The following is a 26,322-nucleotide window of genomic DNA, read 5'->3' on the forward strand; positions in this document are numbered from 1 at the left end:
CAACGGCCTTAGCAACGGCTGGGCTCCTCCCTCCGGTGTCTCCCGGAAAGCGCTCCGCCGCGCCCGGCGGGACAAGGGCCGGGCGCGCGCAGCGGTCCTGGGCGGAGCGGAAGACGCGTGGAGCCGTGCGAGGACCTGCGGGTTGTGCAGGTGTGATTCCCACCGAGATCCCTCGTTTGGGTCTCTGCGCCTCTGTGGGGACCAGCTGTCTGGCCGGAGCCCGGCAGCTGCGGGAGTGGACGCTCCTTGGCCGGGCCCTGCCGGAGGTCGTGCCGGGTGTCGCTTTGTGAGCGGGGACCTGGTTTCTGCGCGGGCGCTTGCATTAAGATCTTGCGGGCCCTCTGGGAAAAGGGTGTCCAAATTTTCCCTTAAAAAAATTTGTTTTCAGTGCATTCCACCCCAAGATAAGTCTGTCCAGGCAAAGTTAGTCCCCTAGGAACCCTATTCTTTATTTTTTAGTGTTTGGAGTGGTTTTGGGGCATTGGTTATCAGGGAAGGAGAAACTTAGTACAGACATAGTGTGCCATGCAATGTATTTAAAATATTAAGGTTATGATTACATAATAAGCAAAGAGGCTGTTCCTTATGTCTGAATTATTTGGGGGGAATGTAGGATAAGTCAGGAAGTATATTAACATTGCAAGCTGCCAATTCCACGAAGTTGGATGATAAAATCGCTGCTTGACTCAAAACCACAATATTTTAAGAATTACTTTTGTCGGAACCCCAATGTACCATGAAAAACTAAGGCAAGACGGTCTGTCTACCACATGTTGGGTGGTGTGTGTGGAGGGTGCTGTTAACCTGTATGAAAAAGTTGGTACCTTGGGTTTTTAAACATGGATGTTGGACCTGTACATATGTGACCAGGTTCTTTAAAATAGGGGAGAAAAAATTGAAGTAGGTTTTATCTAGTACTGAATTGGTCCAAAGTACAGAATAGGGGAGTTTTATATAATGTTCCATTGGGAAGTGAGTCAATTTGTAGCTAGGAGCCTTTTCCATTTTTATTTTAGAAAAAAAAAATCTGCCAGGCTGCTAATTCTGCCATGCTGCAGATGGCCCATAAAGGTTTGTCAGATACTTCAGTAGCAGGTGCATAGTGGATACTTCTTTTTCAGAATGGTTTTGATTTAGTTAACAAGTATTTGTTGAATTCCTCATGCTGCCCTAAGACACAGGAATAGGACAGATCCGTAAAGAATTCTGCTGTTGGAGAGGTGACTGCTAGGAGGGATAGTTTCACTAAAAGGTAACTCCAAATTAAAGTACATTTTTCCAGTTAAGTATGTGAAACTAGTAATAAGTGCATGAAAGTAAAGAGGTGTAAGAGATTGCCATGGGCCATCTCGAATCCTGACTTTGAGACTAAAAATAGAGGATTATGTGCAAGGTAGAATTGATTCAACTTGATTGAGTAATTAAGTTGGGGGGTAAAGACGGTAGAAGGAGAAAAAATTAATTTGTTTTCAACCCAGGTTGCAGAATGATGGGTGAACCATCAAGGTAAAAATATTTGTTAATTTCTTAGGAATAAAGTTTTTTTATGTTTTCTCAGTAACCCCCACCACTTCACTTGTATTTCCCACACATATTTATGTTAACAAGTATGTTTTGAAAGTTTTGAATCATCATGTTTGCAACAAATGATTTGTACATATTAGAGACAGGCTGTTGATTAGGTCAAGAGAGATATCCTGGTCGTATGGTTTTAGAGACCTTTGGAGGGAGCCACCCCTAACTTGGAACTGCCCGCCTCTTCTGTGTAGCCACCTCAGCCATAGGTGAGAGTGTGTAGGCGGGGCAAGGCGGGGAGCCATCGGCACTTCCCTTTCACTGTCTGAAGGTAGTTGTGTTGTCTGATGTTTGTAGAGGAAGGACATTTTATATAAGGCTTTGCTGATACTCATTTAGTTATATGGATGGAAGTCCAAGTGAAATATAGAGGGATATTTCTTTTTTTTTTTTTTTTTTGCGGTACGCGAGCCTCTCACTGTTGTGGCCTCTCCCGTTGCGGAACACAGGCTCTGGACCCGCAGGCTCAGCGGCCATGGCTCACGGGCCTAGCCGCTCCGCGGCATGTGGGATCCTCCCGGACCGGGGCACGAACCCGTGTCCCCTGCATCGGCAGGCGGACTCTCAACGACTGTGCCACCAGGGAAGCCCAGGGGGATATTTCTGAGGCATCTCAGGAGGAGTGCACTTCGGGGCTCTAGAAAAACTCACCAGCAGTATTTCATTGAATGTCAGGCAACCACATTGACTTTCACGACACCCTTGGGGACTGCGTACTTCCCCAGTAGGCCTGGTATGGCAGCACATGCAAACCCCTACATAGCTACTGGAATATCCAGAGAAATGGAGTCAGGTTGAATTAGACCACTCCAATTTCTTTTTTAGGTTGAGCCCATGACCTGGATAACTCAAGACTTAGCCTAAAAATGTTTTTAAGAACCTCAGACAACACCAGAACAAACCCAAACCAAGAGGATTTAGGTACCAATTAACTTCCTAAGTGTGGTGATGAGACCTCTGTTGGCTTGTGAGAGTTGACCTTTTTTTGGCCAACAAAGGATTTGTAGCTCCTATTTCTGGAGACTAATAGGATCTCTTCCCAGTCTTTTAAGGCTGCTCCTGTCCTTAGAATGAATTTTTGATCTTAGGCAAAATTTCTTTACCCAGATTTGTAGATGGACTCTAGAAATCTGCAAACCACCTGAAATTGTGTGCAAAATATTGTGTCTGTAAGTACATTTTCCTAGAGATAAGGTCGAAGACTGTCATGCAATGTTAAAAGGATCTGAGCCTCAAGAAAAGGTGGCAGCTTAATGTCCTGCACTTTCTCAGTCATTGAAGGCATACTGACAAAGATAAAAGCCATTTTTAGGTAGATGATTTTGAGTGGAGGTCAGATAATGTTTTCCATTTGTGAGGCAAGAAGAAGGGGTTGGATCATCATTTTCAAATATCACTTTCTCTGAGCAACCCAAAATGTGAACCTGTACCTAATCAGTACACGTCAAAAATATTTATTGTATTTTGGCTTTCCCCTTGGGTAAGTTTGGCAAGTATATTTTACTTTTCCTTCAATGACTAGCATCTTTTTTTCTTTGTACTTCTTTATTTGGGTCTCAAGCTCCCTGGGATTTACAATCTATAAAAAGCTCCTGATGACTAATTAAATTAGTATCACTAACTTCTTGTTAGTAAATTATGTTGTATATTATGTTCCACTGGACTCTGTTCACTTTCTATTTGGGAGAGCACAGAAAGTTTTCTGTTGCAGTCACAGCGTTTCTCCTGTCAGTGTTTGTACTCAAAGTGCCTGGAGTCTCATAGTTAAACACCACAATGCCATAAGGCTTTAGAATATGAGAATCATTTTACAGCTTTGGAATGCATATCAAATCAAAAGGGCCCCAGTCTCTTTTCTCCCTCGAAGTATATTGTGCTTACAAAATATTTGAATAACAGTTTTGGCAACCATCATCCTTTTTTGAAGGAAATATTTAAGTGGGAAAATTACTATTTTACCTCTAGAACTGAAGAATCTGAATGGTATATATTTTTGAAAACCAGTGTGAATTCTTAGAGTGGGTGAACATTGATGTTACTCTGTAAAATTCTAACATTTATGAGATTACACTTTAATCTTTATATATATGCATATATCTTTATATATAGTCATGTATTTCACCTTTCGGGATATTTTACAAGTTATAATTGGTAATGAATGCCTCTCATTTTAATGGATGTTTAGTTATATTTTTATGTGTTTTAATTTATGTTGGAGAAGACTACATCTTTTAGAACATAACCAACTAAATTTTACTGATTTCACTGGAACCTTGGATTTTCATTAGTGTTCAGACTGAGATCTGATATCACGTAATATTAATTGAAAGTCAGAGCTTACAGGGTTGAATACTCTCCTGGTTGATACTAACACTAAAACATTACATTCCTAATATTAAACAAAATTACTGTTTCTGGAACAAAAATAGTCACTGAAAAATAGATCGTTCATACCTAAACTTTATATTTGAAATAATTTTTCTAGGCAAGAGCCTTCCTATTTTTATGGAGGGAATAGCTTAAAAGGGTAATTTATTGTTTTGAATTTATTGCTTTTTAATTTTGTATTTTAAAGCATGCTAATTTAGTGGTTTAAAAAACTTATTAACGTTTGTTAATAAATACTAAAAACAGCACACAGTTGTGAATTAAATTGAGTAATTTTTTTGGTAGAAATAGTGAGTAAAATGTTTTCTGTTTTTTATTTTGCCCCCCACTTTTTTTTTCAGTGCATCTATGATATGTGTTTTAGAAATAAAAGTTAAACTTTGGTTTGAATGAAAAATGTCTCTCAATACACCTATATTTCTCAAAGAAAGGGAAGAAGATAATTCAAAATTTGTGGAAATACAACAGTCACAAACTACATCCATAGCTTCAGAATATCCTCTTCAAAACTTATGCTTAGCATCTCAAGAAGTTCTTCAAAAAGCTCAGCAAAATGGAAGATCAAAATGTCTCAAGTGTGGTGGTTCAAGAATGTTCTACTGCTATACATGTTACGTCCCAGTTGAGAATGTACCTATTGAACAGATACCACGTGTGAAGGTTGGTGAGAAATTTAATTGTTTGGAAGTAGGAAAATAGATTTTAAAAACATGTCTCATATATACCTACTCTAATATAACTGATAAGCTTGATAATTGATATTATTATGAAAATGAATTTTATTAATAGAAAGTTTAATCCTGTAGATTGGTAAACCTATATTTTTTTCCTCGTCTCTAGAAAAAAAGGCACACATTGCCAAAACACTTGCATCTGAGATGAATGCTCTTGTTTTTAATGAAATCAGTTACTTTTTTAAATTAATGATTATAATTCATTTACTACATAGAATAAAACGTGGTATAAACTTGAATACTACAAGAGACAAGTTTACAGACTACATGAAGGAGCCTCAAAAACTACTTCAAGGGCCTTGGACTGCCCTTTGAGAAAACATATCCTGAAGGAACTAGGGTTGATTTTTGCTTAGGCAAAATCATGAGTTTAGCCCCATCCTGTACGTGGAGATGGAGCACATGTCAGTGACCAAAACTAAACAAAACTAAAATTGAAAGACTAAGACCTACTCATTGGGCTGTGTTACAATTGTTGTGATTTAAAGCCAGATTTTAAAAATTGATTTGAATTGATTGCTTACCTTATACTTGTTGCTTACCAAGACTATTTTTGAGTAGATAAAAGGTCTGTAGACCATCATGTCTACGTAATCAAAAAATTTATTATGTGTATGTTAACTTGCCTAACAGTGACCCGAACTTTAGGAGTAAATCAAATAGTGTATGAAATTTGACTGCTGCCTGTTAGGACTTTTTTCTTTTTTTTTTTTTCTTTTTGCGGTATGCGGGCCTCTCACTGTTGTGGCCTCCCCCGTTGCGGAGCACAGGCTCCGGATGCGCAGGCCCAGCGGCCATGGCTCACGGGCCCAGCCGCTCCGCGGCATATGGGATCCTCCCAGACCGGGGCACGAACCCGTATCCCCTGCATCGGCAGGCGGACTCTCAACCACTGCGCCACCAGGGAGGCCCCCTGTTAGGACTTTAAAGAGACCAAATCTACACATGGACTCATTAGAACTTGCCAGTAAGAAAATAAGTTGTAACTGTATTTAAAGATATTTAATGTGGTGATTTTAAGGTTCATTTAAATTTTCAAGTAAGAAAAATACTTTAACACTCATATTTTGTTACTTGAATTGTAGTTTAGCCTACATGGCACCTTGGCAAGTCCATGGCCTGCTTAGGGGTCTCAGATCACTCTTATAGGCTATTGGAAAGTTTACTGGCCAAGAATAAGTAAGAATGGAATCCAGTCAGCTTCACAGTTACCTCAGAAAAACTGAGAGCCTGAGGACAATAATTCTTTTTAAGTTGCCATTATCTTATAAGAATATTACATTTTGAAATATAGTTTTGGAGGTATACACAGAATCATTTCATCTTCTATTTATGCCATAGCCACATATAGAAAATATCCCATTAAAAGTTTTATCTTAAGATATATTTTATTCAAAAGGATTGAAGATCAGATAATAAAAATTAATAATATATTGGCAGAGCTAATGTTTTCATAGGAATTTAATAATTGAGGATCATTTTTCAAATCAGTGGTCTAATGTCCACTATTTAATCAAAATGACTCAAAACACTATGCCAAGAGTTTGATCAACTCTAAGTGGCCTACTGGACGGTGCAGAGTTTTCTGAAGTATTTTATTTTAATTGCCAGAAATAAAACTTTATATGTTAATATAAATACTAAAATACTATTACTATTAGTAGTAATAAAAACTCAACAAAATTTTCTTTCTAGTTTCTACTTTATTTTTATTTTTACAAATTGTTTAGCATTTGCTTTTAGATAGCCTGCTTGGGAAGGGAAGATGACTACATAATGAGTAAGTACCTCCCAAGCTATAACTTTTAGTCTAGGGATTAAATTCATAAATATGTATCTTTTTTTTTTTTTTTTTTTTTTTTTTTTTTGCAGTACGCGGGCCTCTCACTGTTGTGGACTCCCCCGTTGCGGAGCACAGGCTCCGGACGCGCAGGCTCCGGACGCGCAGGCTCAGCGGCCATGGCTCACGGGCCCAGCCGCTCTGCAGCATATGGGATCCTCCCAGACCGGGGCACGAACCCGTATCCCCTGCATCGGCAGGCGGACTCTCAACCACTTGCGCCACCAGGGAGGCCCATAAATATGTATCTTTTTAATGCAGAGTATAATTTTTTTTAATGTCGTGACAAATGCATAAGCAAAGGTAAAAGGTGCTCTTGGTTTTTTTTTAAAAAAGGAGAAAAAAAATCATAAGATAAAAGAAAGTTTCGGCTCTATTAGAGTCCTAGAATTGAAAAGACTGTCTTTGGGAAAGTTGATAATCACATGGAAAAAGGCTTAGGTTTTTCTGCTAATGGCATTTTGATAAATTTGGGCAGAAAGATTTGTGGTAAATCTCTTATAGTAAACATAGATATTAGAGAACAGATTGATCTTTAAACGTTTGAAAACAACATTTCTACTTGAACTCAGTCTGGTCAACTCTAGTGGTATTACTCTGCACCCTGTCATCATTTAAGATGTATCTTCCCTTAAAATGTGTGAACTAGAGCACAAACATATATTTACCTATTTTCATGATATGACCCGTGTCTGGGCTTTTGTTTTATCGTATAATTCTCAGGCTTACTCAGGGGGAACTAAATATACCTGGACTGGCACCCAGGAATACTTCTTGAGCACAAATTTGGTATAATTGTTTTATACTTGTAAATGTTAGTCCATAATAGCTAGGTTCATAATTTGTAAAATACATTAATAACATTCAGTCCTGCATTTTTTTTTTTATTATTATTTTTTTTTTTGCGGTACGCAGGCCTCTCACTGCTGTGGCCTCTCCCGTTGCGGAGCACAGGCTCCGGACGCGCAGGCTCAGCGGCCATGGCTCACGCACCTAGCCGCTCCGCGGCATGTGGGATCCTCCCGGACCGGGGCACGAACCCGTGTTCCCTGCATCGGCAGGCGGACTCTCAACCACTGCACCACCAGGGAAGCCCCCAGTCCTGCATTTTTGATTTAAATGATATCCTTCAGAGATAGCCAGCTGATCAGAAATGTTGGTGATTACCTTTGGAATTGTCAGCTCTACTCATCAGCCGTATTAGAAAGTCAGTTTCATTAGTATTAGAATACTTTGTCATGACCTGCTTTCTTTTTCTTCTTTCCTCTTTCCTACCTTACCTGGGCTAAGATAATGCTACGCTGGTACTGAGAGACCCTGGGGAAGGGAATGTAGTATCAGCTGGGACTGAGCTTCATGAGGAAGGTCTGATGTAGAGTTCAGCCAGCGGTAGACTGATGTAAAATCGTTTGTGAACTGCCTACTTAAATGGCAAATTTTCTATAGCTAGAAGTTGGTTTGATGATTTGAAGCAATTGGCTCCAACTTATAAATGATCACTAGGCCTAAGTGGGAGGGTAGGAGACATGGGGTTTGAAACCCTAGATTGAAAACTATTTGGGATATTTATGGCCCTTCTAGGGTATATACTGTCCTCTTTCCATATAATCATCCTGAAAGATAAACTATGTACGGTTGGGATCATCTAGTAGCATACAGCAACTGCCCCTTTAAAAAATAGTTCTGGAGTTAATGATACACACAGCATGGATGAATCTCACAATAATTATTCTAAGTGAAAGAAACCAGATGAAAAGAGTACGTACTTTATGATTTCATTTATACAAAATTCTAGAAAATACAAAATAACCTATAGTGGTAGCAGAATAACGGTTGTCTAAGGACTGTGGGTGGTAGTTGATGGGGAAAAGGGGAAGGAGGGAGGCACAGGAAGACTTTTGGGGGTGATGGATTTGTTCATTATCTTCATTGTGATGAGTGCAAAGGTGTAACATGTTAAAACTCATTAGATTGTACACTTTAAACATGTTTAGTTTATTGTATCAATTTTCTCTCTTTAATAAAGCTGTTTTAAAAAACAAGAAAAATAGTTTTGTAACTATTTTGTAACCAGGGTAAAATAGCTATGTGCCTCAGGGTAAATGCCTAAATTCTTGCCTTTTAGTATGGGATGGGAGCTGGAAGAGTGCTTATCATAACAAATAAGTCATTTGAACTCTACAGCGAAGAATCCATCTCAGAGAGTTTCATATATATAATGGGGGAGATATGACTTGTCTTTTATTTTCATAATCATGGCTGAATGCAGGACTTGTACAAGCATTATACAGAAAACTAAACCAAACAAGTCAGTGAAATAATAGAAAAATCTAACTCAAGAAATTTGCAGATAATATTATTTTTGCATAGAGACAGGACATAGTTCATAGTAATTAAATAATGAAACCTTAAGGAAAATAGGCAAAATGATTTTGAAGAGAGTTATTTCTTATATAGAGTGTACCTCCTAGAACCATTCTGTTACTGTTTTTTCCAGTTAATAATTAATTTCACTTGTGCTGTTAATTATGCTGAGAATCATGATGTTAAAATAAAAGATAATACCTTTGACCTCAGATGATGTTTAAGGAACAAAATTTTAGCTTGAGTTTTAGATCTAAAGCTTTTGTCCAAACTTATGTTTCCTTTTAATATATTGTAAAATTAATAGACCTAAAAGTTTATAGGAATTATAAAAAATGTTCTTGGCACAGATATTGAAATGCAAAGAATATGACTCAGTGCCAATGTGATTTAAATGAAAGTGACATTGGAACATTGCTATAAGAGAAGATTCTATGTTAAATGAATTGAAAATAGTTGTTCTAGTACATGATTAACAATATTGAGGAATAAATTTGTGTTTCCTTTATGACTGTTACCATTCTTAGTATTTGTTCTAGAAAAGTATGACTTTTCAATCCATAAGTGTATTTATAGGATCTTAGTGTGAGCTTGCTATTTAAGCTTTAACCATTTTTGTTAACGTAAAAATTAGAATTTTTATATTTGTTTTGTTCATTTGTCTTTTTTCTTTAAATTTTAGCTTCCATTGAAGATTGACATCATTAAACATCCAAATGAAACAGATGGCAAAAGCACTGCTATACATGCAAAACTCTTAGCACCTGAATTTGTGAATATTTATACATATCCTTGTATTCCAGAATATGAAGAAAAGGACCATGAAGTAGGCAGCTTATTTTTTTTTACAACTTTTCACATTGAATCAAAAAATGAATTTTAAACCCCATTGCCTTTCTGAACTTACTTGAACATAATTTAATATTTTGTTTAGTGATCTAGGGTTAAATCTTATATAGCACTAAACAAAGCACAGTTTACTTCATCATTGTCTTCAAAGATCAAATGATCCTAGGTGTTGAGCTTTTTTAAGTCTGTCTTTCTACTTTTTATTGTTTGTCTGCATTATTTCTTCAGGTTTTTACTCTTTGCCAGTACTACTAGGCCTGCTTTTACTTTTCTCCCGTCTCCATTCTCCTGCCTATACTACACATAGATAGTCTAATTTGATACAAACTGAGAAACCAGATTACAAATGTTGTTGGAATTTCTCCAGAAGATGAAGGGACAGACTAAGGTAGAAGGATTTTTAGAAATTCTCTCTAAATTAAGAGCATTAGTACGTGGCCTTTGTAATATTTCTTTTGGCTACTCAGAGGCCTTTCTTGCTCATTTCTAGATTCTTAATTGGTTTTCACGTAGTTGAAATGGTCATGTTAGTGACAACTGGTCTTGTTGAAAAGTGTTGTTGCAATAGATCTCAAAAAACTAGGGCTTGAATACTTCTGAAAGAAGCACATAAACCCTTTTAAGTCTCTTGGGGGAATATTTGTTGGTATGGTTAATTTAGAAGCAAAATTAAAAATATATTCATTTGTTCAAGGAAGAACTTGGTAAGTTTTTCCTTTCCTATCAATATATTTATATTTTTTGGTTGAGTTTATAGAAAGTTGTGTTTGTAAATAATATATGAGTTTCGGATCTAGGAATATATTTGTATTTCCTTCTCTGGTCAGCTAGGTTATCATCTATGTCAATTAAATAGAACACAGTGCTAGGTAATATAAAAAGATGTGACATGCTTATAGTCCAAGAAAACTGAAAAGCCCTGGACTTTGCTTATTGGGTATGGGGGAAATGTAGGCATGCATCATGAATGTCTGAAAAACTTTTATAATGTCGAAGTTTATAAATTCAAGATTTTAAAGTTTATTTTAATATTTATTATTTCATATTAAAAATGATACATATTCATTCAAGAAAACTTGGGAAATAGAGAAACATATGGAGGATAACATCTGTGATTCTATCAACATTTGTTCATTTAACAGATATTTACTGGGTGCCTGCTTTGTGGCAGGAGTTTTTATACTTTGGATATATAGTACAGTATATAAGGTCTCAGTAAAAACATGCTGAAAGAAAGGAGGTGCCATAATTTACTGAATTATTCCTTGAAAGTTAGATTTCTTTAGTTTTAGTTTTTCACTGTAATAAATATACTTTAACAAATATTCTGGGTATTGTGAGTATGTGTGTGTTTAGAATTATTTTATTAAGATAAATTCCCATATGTGAAATTATTTGACCAAAGGGTATGAACATTTCAAGACTCTTGACTTAAATTGCCAAATTGCTTTCAAAAAGAGTTATACTATTTAAACCTGATGTCAGTAATGGCTGTAAAGGCCTATTACACCATTTTCTCACCAGCATTGGCTGTATCATTTGTTTTATCGTTGCTTATTATATAGGTGAAAATGGTATTTACTTATTGAGCACTTTTCAATGGTTCTTTTACAAAGTACCCCATACTTTGCCTTTTATCTTATGAAATATTATAGAGTTTAGTTTTTTGATTTAAGGTACAATTAACTGAGCTTCTCTCAATAGGTGAATAACTTATTTTGAAGTACAGAAATAATTCTAGGTAGTATATTATGATTATAAATTACTAGGGAAGAGCCAAAATCTTTACCATATATATTAAAGAGGCACATATAATAGAAACTAATGCTTGTTTCTCAGATACTCAACATATTTTTTCCTCTTAAAGTTTTAAGTCTGAATTTATTAATTTTGAAGATCATAATAGCACACCACTAACTTAAGCTTCTTTGCTTTAGGTTGCACTTGTTTTTCCTGGACCTAAGTCTGTTTCAGTAAAAGAAATTTCTTTTCATCTCCAAGAAAAGATTCAAAATAATGTTGGAGGCAAAAATGATGACCTTGACAAGCCATTCATTAAACGCAAGAAAACTGAAGAACAGGATTTGAATGACAACAAGCGCAAAGACACAACACTGAAAAAAATTGTATTCATAGATAGCACCTGGAACCAAACAAACAAAATATTCACTGATGAGAGACTGCAAGGTAAGAAAAAAAATGTTGCATGTTTTTGATTGTTCCGTCCCCCAACTTTCATTTCAAAGAACTTCAAACCTACAGATGTATTGCAAGAAGAGTTGCATTGAATACACATACATTTTGCCACATTTGCTTTATTTTTCCTCCTCTATTATATGTATGTTTGTGTACTTAGATATCATATATGTTTTTGGTTGAACCATTTGAAAGTAAGTTGCAGGCTTTGCAATACATCACCCTTAAATACCTAAGTGTACAACTTTTAAGAATAATTGCATAATCACTATACCGTTATCACTAAGAAAATTAACAAAAGTTCTGTGATATCTAATATGCAGTTCATATTCATATTTCCCTAATTAACGCCAAAATATCTGTTGTAGCTCTTTTCCTCTGATGCAGCATGTAAACTCAAATTGCATTTGGTTATTATGTCTCTTTAGTCTCTTTTAATGTAGAACAGTCCCCTGTTTTTGTTTTTCATGACTTAGACTTGTGTGAAGAGGATAGATCAATTGTCTGAATGTTTCAATATTAGATTCAGTTTAAATATTTTTGCAAGGATACTTCAGATAAGGATAAATACAGGGTTGTCCATGACAATTCCAGTTTATATCTATTGTTTTGATATAATTATTAATAGCATCCCCTTTCACTCTCGGAAATGAAGCTGTTTGGCTGATTAATTATATGGCTACCCTATTCATAGCTCAGGCTGTATACATCAGATCAGGAGGATATAATGTAAGTTGTTCCATTACTGCTGATAACTTTAATTCCTTGATTAAAGTGGTGATTGCCAAATTTCTCCATTATAAAGGTTATTTTCTTCATTGAAATTAGTAGTAGTCTGTGGGGTGATGCTTTAAGACGGTGAACTATTTCCCAACTGCTTTTTACTGAGTGGTTTTAGTATTTATTGATGACTGTTGCCTAAATCAGTAATTACATTAAGGATTACAAAATGATGAAATTTTAATATTATTATTTCTTCTACATTTGTTAGCTGGCATTCTTATGTAAAGAAGAGCTTTTCTTTTTTCCCTCTCTTCTTTTTTTCTCTGTCTCCCAACCCCTTTTTGAGATCACTGTGGTCTTATGGATTTCCTTTTAATTCAGTGTATTATAATGTATCATGATTGTATTCTTTTTGATGCCCAAATTGTCTAAAATTTTGCTATTGGGAGCCCTTCAAGTCCTTCGTGGCATGGCCTCATTAGTCTTTCTGTTACAACAGGATGTCCCAAGTTCACTTGTACTTCTTTCCTGCCCCAGACCTAGAATTAATTACTTGAAGGAGCTGTGGTTCTTTTAGTGGGGAATGGTATTAGAAACCAAGATCTGGTAAATTTATTACTGCTTGGATGTCATTGCTTCACTGGACAGAGCCAAAAGAAATAAATAGATATATATTATGAGTTCACATGGATAGTTCCAATTCAGATTTAACATTACTTTCTTTTGTTTTATGTTTGTATCTTTTTCTCTTAGACTGAAAAGCTTAGTGTCTAATAATAATGGTTTAAAAAAGTTGCTTTACTTGCCCAATAACACAACTAGTAATATGAAGAACATTACTTGTTTTGTTCCCTTGCACCTTACTCAGTTCTTCGGTCTTTCTCAGTAGTTTCTCTAAAAACTTTAGGTTTATTTCTAGCTCTTTGATGGCTTTATTTGTGTACCATGTATGTTTAGAAAGCAAAAGAGCTACCCAGTTGGTATTAGGCAGTTTCCAAAACAGTTTCAAACTGGGAGAGCTTCTCCCAGGCAATTGTTAAAAATATCCATCCTCTAGAAAAGAAAGTTTATGACACTTTTTGGAATCCTGTGATAATTAGTCCCAAGCTAAAGTGAGCGACAATGTTAGATTTACCTAACTTAATTTATATAGTTTATACCTCTTGAAAACAGCATACATGTTAGAAAGATTGCTTTGTCATTCTAATTCTGTGTGCTTGGGTGTATGTGTGTGTGACAGATAGGCAGAGAGATAGAGACAAAGAAATGTGTGTGTGTGTGTGTGTGTGTGTGTGTGTGTGTGTATGAGAGAGAGATAGAAACAGAGAAAGATGACCAAGCATAAGATTTGCAGTGTTGTTGCTAATGTTTAATAGATGAAACCCTAAAGTCCCGCTCTTTGGAGTACTGCCTGCCACGTTACCTTGGATGGTTACAGCAGCAAGTTACTCCTCAGTTTGAAGATTTTCCTGAGCCTTTTCTTTAAATTACTTTATATGGTAATTGAAAAGGTCAAGTGAAGAACATAAGTGATAACACTTGAAAAAATTGTAAAAGGAACTATTGAGGTACAATTCAAATATGTTTTCAGCCGTTGTGCTTAAGGCTTCAAATCACATTTGTACAAAAAATTTCTATTTCTCAGATCACATAGAAAGTATCATATATTTCAATTCTGTGCTACATCAGAATTTTAAAAGGGATTTCTTAAATCCTTCAAAATCATGTAGTAAATGGATTTCTAGAGCCAGTCTTTTCTGCATGCCCTATTTCACCCCCTGCCTCTTCTGGCTCCTCATTGCACCACAGGAAATATTTAGGGCTTGGCATATTTATAATCTCTACATATGTGAAATACCAGTTTCCAGATAAGCCAAGTTACTTCCACAAGAAACAGCCCTTCTTTGTTATAAATCATTGCCATTAGGTTTTAAAACGTTTTATCATTTGATAGGATTAAGCTGAACAAACCAACTCTAAACCTCAGTTTAAACCCTCAAATGTAGTGTATTGGAATGTTTGTTTCTGTTATCTTATTATGAATGTTGAGATTAAGAATCCCCTTAACAATGTAACATACTGTTTTGCCAGACTTTACAGACAGAGAGCTGTGGATGTTTTACTGCTGTCAAAATAAAACATTTGAAGTTTGAGTGCCTAATTTAATCATAAAATGTAAGCCCTCAAGTGAAAAATGGCATAACATCCTTGAAGATCCACCGTAGAAAGGCTTGGGGGAATGCAGTGGGGAAGGATGGTTTCTTTTTGTTGGAGAAGGAGTCAAAATTGTTAAAACTAGCATTCATCACTTCAATAAGTGGTGCTGGGGAAACTGGAGAGCTACATGTAAAAGAATGAAATTAGAACATCCTCTAACACCGTATACAAAAATAAACTCAAAATGGATTAAAGACTTAAATGTAAGACCAGATACTTTAATAAAGGAAAACATAGGCAGAACACGCTTTGACATAAATCAGAGCAATATTTTTTTGGATCCATCTCCTAAAGCAAAGGAAATAAAAGCAAAAATAAATAAATGGGACCTAATTAAACTTATAAGGTTTTGTACAACAGAGGAAACCATCAACAAAATGAAAAGACAACCTACTAAATAGAAAATATATGCAAACGATATGACTGATAAGGGAGTGATTTCCAACATATATAAACAGCTCATCGCATCAAAAGCGAATAATCTGATTAAAAAATGGACAGAAGAACTGAATAGACATTTTTCCAAAGGGAATACAGATGGCCAACAGACACATGAAGTGATACTAATCATTAGGGAAATACAAATCAAAACCACAATGAGATATCACCTCACACCTGTCAGAATGGCTATCATCAAAAAGAACACAAGTAACAAATGTTGGTGAGGATGTGGAGAAAAGGGAACCCTCGTGCACTGCTAGTGGGAATGTAAATTGGTGCAGCCTCTATGGAAAACAGTGGAGGTTTCTCAAAAAACTAAAAATTGAACTACCATATGATCCAGCAATTCCAGTCCTGGATATATATTTTTTAAAAACTAAAAACACTAATTGAAAGACATATGCACGCCAGTGTTCATAGCAGCATTATTTACAATTGCCAAGATATGGAAGCAACCCAAGTGTCCATCAACAGATGAATGGATAAAGAATATGTGGCATGTATGTATATATATATACACATAAACACACACAAACATACACACAGAATAGAATACTACTCAGCCATAAAAAAGAACAAAATTTTGCTATTTGCAGTGACATGGATGGACTTGGAGGGCATTATGCTAAGGGAAATAAGGCAGACAGGGAAAGACAAATACTGTATTAGATCACTTATATGGGGAATCTAAAAAATAAAACAAACTAGTGAATATAACCAAAGAGAAGCAGACTCACAGAGAGGACAAACCGATGGTTACCAGCAGGGAGAAGGAAGTGGGGGAGGGGCAATAGAGGGGTAGGGGAGTAAGAGATACAAACTATTAAGTATAAAATAAGCTACAAGCATATATTGTAAAACACAGGGAATATAGCCAATATTTTATAATAACTATAAATGGAGTATAACCTTTAAAAATTGTGAACCACAATATTGGACACTTGTAACATAAAATATCATATGGCATACTTCAATTAAAAAAAGATTTGCTCTTTGTAGATTAAATTATTATTTAGTTTTGCTTTTTTTGACTTGTATGTGGTTTTCAGGACTCACATTGTAAACTTACTATTTTGTTTCTAAATTTGTAGCTATAGTTTATTCATTTTCACTGCTGTGTAATATCTGATTGTGTGAATATACTACAGTTTACTCAGTCTCCTGTTGGTGACACAACTGAATTATTTCTAGTTTCTGCTGTTACACACAGTGCTACTATGAACATTCTTGCACATGTGCAAGCTTCCTCTAGGAAACGTACCTAGAAGTGGAATTGCTCTGTTGTTACGTATAAGAATGTTTAGTTTTCCAAGACAATGCCACCTGTTTTCCAAAGTGTGGGTATACAAATTTATACTCCCATAATTAATGTGTAAGAGTTCCCATTGATCATAATCCCTTCTACCATTGTCTTGCCAAATGTTTGATTTTTGCCAATAGAGTGAGTATAAAGTGGCATCTCATTGTATTGATAATTTGCCTTTCTCTAATTACTAATTGGATTGAGCATCATTTTGTTTGCTTATTTGGCCATACACATGTCCTGTTCTATGAACTATCTATGTCCATCTTTCTAGTGTTTCGTTTCTCTTTTCTTATTGATTTGTATAAATTCTTTATATATTCTAGAATATAGATAATAATGTTTGAAATATCTTCTTGCAGTTTGTGGCTCCTCTTTTAAATTTCTTTATCTTTTGAGGAACTGAAATTCTTAGTGTAGAATTTATCAATCTTTCATGTTTACCACTTTTGTGTCTTTTAAGAATCCTCTCTACCCCAAGATATTTCTAATAATTTGTTGATAGATGTAAAAAATATTTTCTGTGTATGTCAGATGTGTTTCTTCCTTTTCAGTTCTTGTGCATCTAATTAATTTATTTTTTTTGTATTACTGTGTTAACTAAGACCTCCAGTGCAGTATTGAATGGAAGCCTTGTGGAGGTCATCCCTGTTGTATTTCAGTCTGATAATCATTGTCTTTTAAGTGGCAGGTTTAGTCAGTTTGTATTTGCTGTGAGTATTGGTTTATTTGGACCTATTTCTATCATCTTAATTTTATTTTTATTTATCTTGCTCTTTACTATTTTTTTCTTTTCCTGGCTTTTCTTTGATTGATTGAGTTTTTACTTTTCATATTCCATTTTTTAATATTCCTATTTTGGTTCTTTTAGGGAATTGTACTATGCACATGTAACTTAAAAAAATTCAAAGTCAAACAATATTTTTACCTCTCCTTTTGAACACTGTAAGGCCTTAATACACTTAAGCTTGATTCATTCCCCTCCTAGTTATTGTTATTTTCTTCATTATTTTTTGTTCTTTTATTTTCAGGCCACAAATTAGATATTATTATTGTTTTTCTTTAATACTGGCATCATTTCTTTGGATTTGCATAGATGTTTACCATTTTCTTTGCTCACCATTCTTATAACTCAGACTGTTTTATCTGAAATACATCTAGAAATTCCTTCCATTGGATCTCCAGTTGGCATATGTTTATTGGCATATTTTTGTTTGTCTATTAATATTTTTCACTCTTGTTCTTGATATATAGTTCTGCTGGGTAGGTAATTTTAGGTTGCCAGTTATTTCCTCTTGGCACTTTGAAGATTTTATTCCAGAGTCTTCAATATTTTATTGTTCCTAATAAAAAGTCTCCTGTCATTTTGATTATCTTTCTTTTGTATATGATCTGTCTGTTCTCAATGGCTACTTTTAAAATATTCTCTTTAGTCTTGCTCTTTTGCAGTTACACTACTATAAGAAGGATCTCTGCACTGATTTCTTTGTATTTATCCTCCTTGAGATACATTATGTCATGTACCTGTGACTTTGCATTTTTTAAAATAGTTTCTGAAACAGTCATAGGCATTATCTCTTTAAATGCTATCTCTCCTCCATTCTCTTTGCTGTCTCCCGCAGAACTCCTATTAGATATATATTTGATCCTTCATACCTCTTAATATCTTGGTATGTTTTTATATTATTTATTTCTTGTCATTCTCTGCCACATTTCTTAGGTAGCTGTTAGGTTAAAGTGAGGCGTGATAGTAGGAAATCATTGATGACTCAGAGGTTCCTAATCTGGGTCAGTGGGCCAATTTTGATATTACCTTCTTCACTTTTATTTCTCACTTTAAAATAAAATACGATTTTTAGAAAGTATTTGCAAACTAAATATAATGTGAGTCTGAATATTGGTCTAAGGTACGAAAAGTATTCTGGGTTTGTATGTTGACATCTGAGTTGTAAGAGATGAGAGTACTATTGTGTGATTTCATGAGTCATTTCCTCTTTAAATGTACAGGAGCAAGGCATTAGCTCACTGCGTTTATTGAGTCTCTGAAACACAGATGGAGTCTCTGAAACACAGATGTGACAGCTAATGAAATAGCTCTAGGTACTCTGTTCATGAACATATAGCCAAAAAGTGATAATCCAGAAGTAGTTTTAACAGTATTAAGGACCATTAACCTGCCTACCTGGTCTCAGTAAATTTCAGAACAATATTTTAAATGTCAGTTTATCAAGAAAATGAACCTCTTCTGAAAATTGGTGAATTTAGTCCTGTCACAGATGAAAGTCAAAAAAGACACTGGCAAGTAGAAGACAGAAAGAGATGAACATCTTAAATGTTAACTACTTTTAACCCATTTGCTACAGATCCAAGATTTATAGATAACTGTCATGGATAAGATTTCATCCTGTGTTTTATATTGCTTCCGTATATACCTTAATACATTTGAGAAAATATTCTATTTGGAATTGGGATTGAAGGAATTTAAAGAAAATCCTTAAAGTAATTAAGGGAAATTATTATTGTACCACACCCTGTGGTTAACAGGAAATATTTATACTTCTCTTATTTATTTTTGGCAGGGTTGCTACAAGTTGAGTTGAAAACAAGAAAAACTTGCTTTTGGCGCCATCAAAAAGGAAAGCCAGATACCTTCCTTTCCACAATTGAAGCCATTTACTACTTTCTGGTAGATTATCATACTGATATTTTAAAAGAGAAATACAAAGGACAATATGATAATCTTTTATTTTTCTACTCTTTTATGCACCAGTTGGTAAAGAATGCCAAATGCCCTGGAGACAAGGAAACAAGAAAACTTACCCATTAGTTTTTAGGAAGTCACTTAATGTAATTTTATTTTGCTAAAATCAATAAAATTATAACTGTGCTTTGTTTATTCCTAGGAAATATTTCTATATAATATCTGTAAGACCACTTGAAAAAATAAGGTTTTATTTATTTTACTTCATATTTTTTTAAATGAAGTTATTTCTAAGGGAGTTTTCAGAGATAGTGTTGACCGAAAAATTCAGTTTGGCATATCTCAATTTTATTACCATATTTTAATATAATAGTGTGTTGTATTTATATATATATAATTAGATATAATTAGATATTTGTTTAGAGATCTTCATATCTTTCCACCTATACTCACAGAGTCTCCTCAAGTAATTTGTTTAAGGTTAATGGCAAACATGGGCAGAACTAGAATTGTAGCTCCAGTCCCATAGGGCTATTTCTTCTTAAGTCCACCCTGTCTGTGGTGGACATTCGTTGCTTTTTTCATCTGCCTGGCATCTTTTTTCAGGGAGAAATTGCTAGCAATCATATCCTATCATAGGGATGGACATATGACCCGGTTTAGCAAGCAAAGTGCCTAGTGATTGATCCAGGGATGAGCACGTGTCCCAACATCCTTCTTGATAAGTGATATGGATGCTCTAGGAGATAGGGTTTATTTTTCAAAAAGCAGTGGTTAAAAGCACAGACTCTAGAGACTATCTAAAGCTAAGTCTCAGCTTTCTTTCTTCACCTACCAGTCATTTGTCAGTTTCTTCATTTCTGAAGAGATGGTAATACAGTAGCTATTTTAGGATTATGGTGAGGTTTAACTGAATTAGTGTATCTAAGGGGCTTTCAACAGCACCTGGCATATACTAAGTGCTATAAATGTGTTTACTCTTTTTATTATTTTATGAAATTGTGAAATAAGCATGATGTATATAATCCTAGAGCTACTGGTGACATCTCTGCTGCAGGTGGCAAGAACTTGCCTTAGAATGCAGCCAGCAAAAGAAAGCAGAGTGGAGAGATAAAAAGACTGAGTCCTGAGGACATCATTTAATCATCTAATCTAGCTGCTTGTGAATGGAACCTACTGTGCTGAATAGCTTCTGTTTGCCCTCTGGATCCACCCTCCACTCTTTCCCATTCTGCTCTCTGCTCTGTGAGGTAGGTCCCCTTGACCACTGGCTTTTGCTTGGGATCAGCAAATGGAAGCACTACAGGAGATTGGAGGTTGAAAGGAAAATGAAATTATTTATTTCCCTTGCTCCTTTCCTGGCAGGTCACCATGGTTTAGGTGTGTCCTTCTACTGAAGGTCATCCTATCAGGCATCCCTTTCCCAGCAGTTATTCCAGTTAACTTCAAGCCCATGCTCCCTCCATTTACCCCTTTTCACTTATATCGTGATGAGTCCAGGGTATTAATAGCCCCAGAGTAGGTCATTATACCTTGCTGGTTTTCCTAAACCCTGCCTATACTTTTGTAAATAGTAATTTTATTATATTTTTCTCAAATGTCCCCATTTGAAGTTGCCCTCTTTCTGGGACACTGACTGATAAATTTCACCCATGTGGGTGCTAGAAATAACAGTACTTTTCCCAAAGTATACTCAGTGGGACACGTGTTTTTATGAATAAATGAGTTATTGGTAAAATTTGTTTGCTGCACCTTATATTCCCCTGTTAGAGATTCAAAAGGCACAAAATGAAAGTGCTGAAAAGTCCTGAAATAAACATTTTGAACTTAATTTAAGTTAGTATTTCTTAAACTTATTTGAATAAGTAATGCCTGCTAACATACTGTGGAAATAGAACATTTGAAACATTGTAATTTAGAGCAGTCCCTGATTAATATATATGTGGCAATTGAGGCCTAAAGAGATTAAGTAACTTGCCTATAAGGTCACACAACTAATTAGTGGTAGAACCTTATCTAGAATCTAGGACTTCTGATTTGGTTCAGTGAGGTCACCATTTTATTACACTTTTCATTAAAAGGAATATGGATGATATAAGGTTTGAACATTATTAGTCCCATACTCTTAGCCAGATAAACTAGCTGACTTGCCTATTAGTTAATAGGCAATAACTGACTAGCAGTTATTTTTCAAGAATGGAATTAAAATGGATTTCTTCATGTTTAGAACTTGACCTTTGGAACAGAAGAAGGCCTGAATTGATTTAAGCAGGGCCAAAGTTGGATTCCTCTGGGCTAAATTTGAACTTTCCTGAGCCAAAATCTATTGCCATTTAACTGGCTCTCCAAACCAACAAAATATAATTGTTAAAAGGGAGAGGGGGAAAAAAAGAACTCATGTGCCCCTATCTTACAGCTGTCTTAAGAAAGATAACCCATATACTCCATAAGAGCCTAACTTAAAACTAAGGCCAGAAAAATCTTAAGTTTCTCCCCCCAAGTAGTAATACCTGTTTGAACAATGAATTGTCTGTGCTTGTCTTGTTTTTCTTTGGTATGAAAGACTGTAAAAATGACACTAGTTTTTTACTCCTCCCTGTATTCTTTTTTTCATGCTCCTTTGAAGTACATTCTCAAGTGCTTTCTGGGCCATATGTACTTCCAAACATCTGGTGTATTGCCACTTACTCTTGTGCTACTCCTGTCACCATAAACACATACATGTCTGGGTTAGCCTCCTTGAGGGTGAGACATGCATGAAGCAGAGCCAGGTTACCCTGGTCACCCTAGCTGAATCCTGTCTTCGATTGGCTGATAGCCAGTCAAACCCCAGGTATGTGAACCATCTCAGCCAAGATCAGCAGAACCACCTAACTGACACCTATCTGATTCCAGATTTGTGAGCAAGGGATGTCCATTTTTATGCCTCTGAAGCCTTATAGCTATTATTATACAACATTATTGTGCCCATATATATCTCATCTTTGGATATAGTATCAGACACACCTTCCTCAAGTGCCTTCTCACATTCTTGGCCCCACTGTTTCCTAGGCCAACAGCCACTTTGCCATAGCTACCACCCTACATAGTGACACACTACTAGCAGGCTGGATTGATTCTTCTGCCTGAGGTCATCTAGCCATGTGCTCAGAATCTCTGGCCCATCCCAACACTTCTGGACTCAAGGAAGCATCATGCCACAGGGTTTCCCCAGTGATTGTCAAAAGGGCTAGATGATGCAATCTGGAAGAGCAGTGAAGTTAGCTGTCTGGAAAACTTGGATCAATGGACTAGAAGAAGCCATTGGACAAATCCCTCTCCCTTCTCATGGACTATTTTTAGGCATAGTTTTTCACCCTCCTGCCCAGAGATGTACCATGTAGCTAAACAACTGTACTTGCCAAATTATCAGCAGTGTCTCTTCATGGCTTTTCATGAAACAGAAACCAAATGCCATACAGTAATTTATCAATTTACATTTGCTCCCAATCTCTGCTAGCCTTACTTCCTTACTCTCACCAGCCTGGATTGCCCCTTCTAATAAAGTAATAGATTTAATTTTTGCCTGAGCCTCTCTTTTCTAGAGAAGCCAGGTGGTTTAGTCTGTATTTGGTGAGGAAAGCAGATTCATTAAAGTATTACATGAATGAAGAGCTTTCATAAAGGAATTGGGGTTCACCCAAATATGGGAGTTTCTGGGGAAATAAAGGTCTGGAAGACCAGCAGAAAATTAGGGAAACATTCACTAACAAGCTCAGCCCGAGATGCTCAAAGTACTCATAGCTTAGTTTGTAGAAATGTATATGTATTGAACATATCGCTTTTCTAATTTCCTTAATCTTTCTAGTAGCCCTTTAATTCAGCTGAAAGGCATCTCTTTAATTCCTTCAGAGGTTGTACAAAATAAGTGTATAGTTAGACGTTACCTGGTCTTTTACTTGAGGCCATGATAATGGTGATACCCTGGATCTGTTCTTTGTCTTAAGGTTATATTTAATGATCAAACATTTGATTTGGTGAAAAACAATTTCATTTTCCAGTCTAGGCTCTATATTCCCTCTCAATAATATTTACACTACCACTTCATTATTTCTGAGCTTGTCTTAGAGTACCTTATAAATTGCAGTGAATAGCAGCCAGCTTATTCTTTCAAAATTCTGCCTCAAACTCTCACCCAATGCCATGAGGGTACTAGGTACATTTCTGTCTTCCATGTTACTGCAGGTGATAATTTTACCACACTTTTGCCTCCAAATACTGGCAATTAAAAGACCCTAGTGTGGGGGCCCCTTAACCAGTCTCAGCCGCCCAGCCACAACCCCCTGTGTCCAGTATCCTGGATGATAGAAATCAGCTCCACAGAGAGAAAACAGTAAAATAAACCAGGAACAACTCTTCACTGAAATGTTCCCTGAGTCATCAGCGCTGCAGACACAACACGGGTTTTTCAACATCAGGTTCAAAAGTCAGGGCTCCAGGTCACAAAAAATGTGGCCCCTTACCACCTCCTCAGTGGGAAGAACTGTGTGTGTTTTCATTAGGGTGATAGAAACAGCACACTGAAGCTGCAAACATTTAAATGCACACAGGCTGTTAAGGGTTGTAAACTTCTTGAATCCAGGCAGAGAAAACAACAGCCCCCAAAGGAGAAAAAGTTTACTCACCCATAAAGTTCATGAATAAGAGAAATTTTTAATTTGTACATTATTTATGACTGTGATTAACTACTTGGTCACCTGAATAAACGGTTGTATAGGAAAAAAAAAAAGACCCTAGTGAAAAGTTTGGCTAAACAATCAGCCTGCAATGAAGACCACCACCCATCAATAACACTTGGTGAAAGACTCCAAATTGGGGGGGCGGAATCCAAAGGAAACAGACAAGCAGAGAATGAAAGGGAAAAAAAAACTAAATATCTTCAAAAAAAACTATATTGTATTCACAAAACAAGAATGGGATAGTATGAAAAAGAACAAGCACTAGACAAAAAAGAGATCCTGAGGAGACCTTCAAGATGGCAGAGGAGTAAGAGATGGAGATCACCTTCCTCCCCACAAATACATCAGAAATACCTCTACATGTGTAACAACTGCTACAGAACACATACTGAATGCTGGCAGAAGACCTCAGACTTCCCAAAAGGGTCTTGGTGCTCCAACCGGGTGTCAGGACTGTGCCTCTGAAGTGGGAGAGACGAGTTCAGGACACTGGTCCACCAGGGACCGCCCGGCTCCATGTAATATCAAATGGCGAAAGCTCTCCCAGAGATCTCCATCTCAATGCTTAGACCAAACTCCACTCAACAAGCCACAGTGCTGGATACCGTATACCAAACAACTAGCAAGACAGGAACACAACCCCACCCATTAGCAGAGAGGCTGCCTAAAATCATAATAAGCCCACAGACACCCCAAAACCCACCACTGGACCAGTCCTGCCCACCAGAAAGACAAGATCCAGCCTCATCCACCAGAACACAGGCACTAGTTTCCTCCACCAGGAAGCCTACACAACCCACCGAACCAACCTTAGCCACTGGGGGCAGACAGCAAAAGCACTGGGAACTATGAACCTGCAGCCAGTGAAAGGGAGGCTGCAGGTTCATAGTTACCCAAACACAGTAACTTCAGCAAAACGAGAAGAAAGACAAACACACAGCAGATTAAGGAGCAAAGTAAAAACCCACCAGACCAAACAAATGAAGAGGAAATAGGCAGTCTGCCTGAAAAAGATTGCAGAAAAATGATAGTAAAGATGATCCAAAATCTTGGAAATACAATGGAGAAAATACAAGAAACGTTTAATAAGGACCTAGAACTAAAGAGCAAACGATGAACAACACAATAAATGAAATTTAAAATAGAAGGAATCAATAGCAGAATAACCGAGGCAGAAGAACAGATAAGTGACCTGGAGGATAAAATAGTGGAAATAACTACTGCAGAGCAGAATAAAGAAAAAAAAAATTAAAGAGTTGAGGACGGTCTTAGAGACCTCTGGGACAACATTAAATGCAACAACATTCGAATTATAGGGGTTGCAGAAGAAGAAAAGAAAAAGAAAGGGACTGAGAAAATATTTGAAGAGATTATATTTGAAAACGTCCCTAATATGGGAAAGGAAATAGTCAACTCCAGGAAGCACAGAGAGTCCCATACAGGATAAATCCAAGGAGTAACATGCAAAGTCACATATTAAACTATCAAAAATTAAATACAAAGAAAAAATATTAAAAGCAGCAAGGAAAAAGCAACAAATAACATACAAGGGAATCCCCATAAGGTTAACAGCTGATCTTTCAGCAGAAACTCTGCAAGCCAGAAGAGTGTGGCAGGGCATTTTTAAAGTGATGAAAGGGAAAAGCCTACAACCAAGATCATTCTACCCAGCAAGGATCTCATTCGGCTTCGATGGAGAAATTAAAACCTTTACAGACAAGCAAAACCTAAGAGAATTCAGCACCACCAAACCAGCTTTACAACAAATGCTACAGGAACTTCTCTAGGCAGAAAACACAAGAGAAGGAAAAGACCTACAGTAATAAACCCGAAACAAGAAAATGGTAATAGGAATATATATATTGATAATTACCTTAAATGTAAATGGATTACATGCTACAACCAAAAGGCATAGACTGGCTGAATGGATACAAAAACAAGACCTGTATATATGCTGTCTACAAGAGACCCACTTCAGACCTAGGGGCACATACAGACTGAAAATTAGGGGATGGAACAAGATATTCCATGCAAATGGAAATCAAAAGAAAGCTGGAGTAGAAATTCTCATATCAGACAAAATAGACTTTAAAATAAAGACTATTACAAGAGACAAAGAAGGCCACTACATAATGATCAAGGGATCAATCCAAGAAGATACAACAATTGTAAATATATATGCACCTAGCATAGGAGCACCTCAAACAAGGCAAATGCTAACAGCCATAAAAGGGGAAATCGACAGTAACACAATCATAGTAGGGGACTTTAAC

The 26,322-nt window shown here is 36.3% G+C and overlaps 1 protein-coding gene across 3 annotated transcripts; it reads left to right on the forward strand.

The window, feature by feature from the left end:
• The first annotated feature begins 53 nt into the window (after positions 1 to 53).
• DTWD1 (DTW domain containing 1) lies at positions 54 to 19,523 on the forward strand. 3 transcript variants are annotated; one of them, XM_060098364.1, is made up of 6 exons: positions 54 to 150; positions 1,176 to 1,252; positions 4,305 to 4,623; positions 9,584 to 9,727; positions 11,688 to 11,937; positions 19,210 to 19,523. In XM_060098364.1, exons 3-6 carry the CDS (start codon positions 4,360 to 4,362, stop codon positions 19,455 to 19,457), a joined length of 906 nt encoding a protein of 301 aa, XP_059954347.1. In that variant the 5' UTR covers positions 54 to 150; positions 1,176 to 1,252; positions 4,305 to 4,359; the 3' UTR covers positions 19,458 to 19,523. The 3 variants fall into 3 exon arrangements, with proteins under 3 accessions (XP_059954347.1, XP_059954346.1, XP_059954349.1); XM_060098366.1 differs by lacking the exon at positions 54 to 150 and adding an exon at positions 218 to 286; XM_060098363.1 differs by lacking the exon at positions 1,176 to 1,252.
• The last annotated feature ends 6,799 nt before the right edge of the window (positions 19,524 to 26,322 follow it).

Source organism: Mesoplodon densirostris, chromosome 4 (assembly GCF_025265405.1).
Source record: "Mesoplodon densirostris isolate mMesDen1 chromosome 4, mMesDen1 primary haplotype, whole genome shotgun sequence".
NCBI lineage: Eukaryota > Metazoa > Chordata > Mammalia > Artiodactyla > Ziphiidae > Mesoplodon > Mesoplodon densirostris.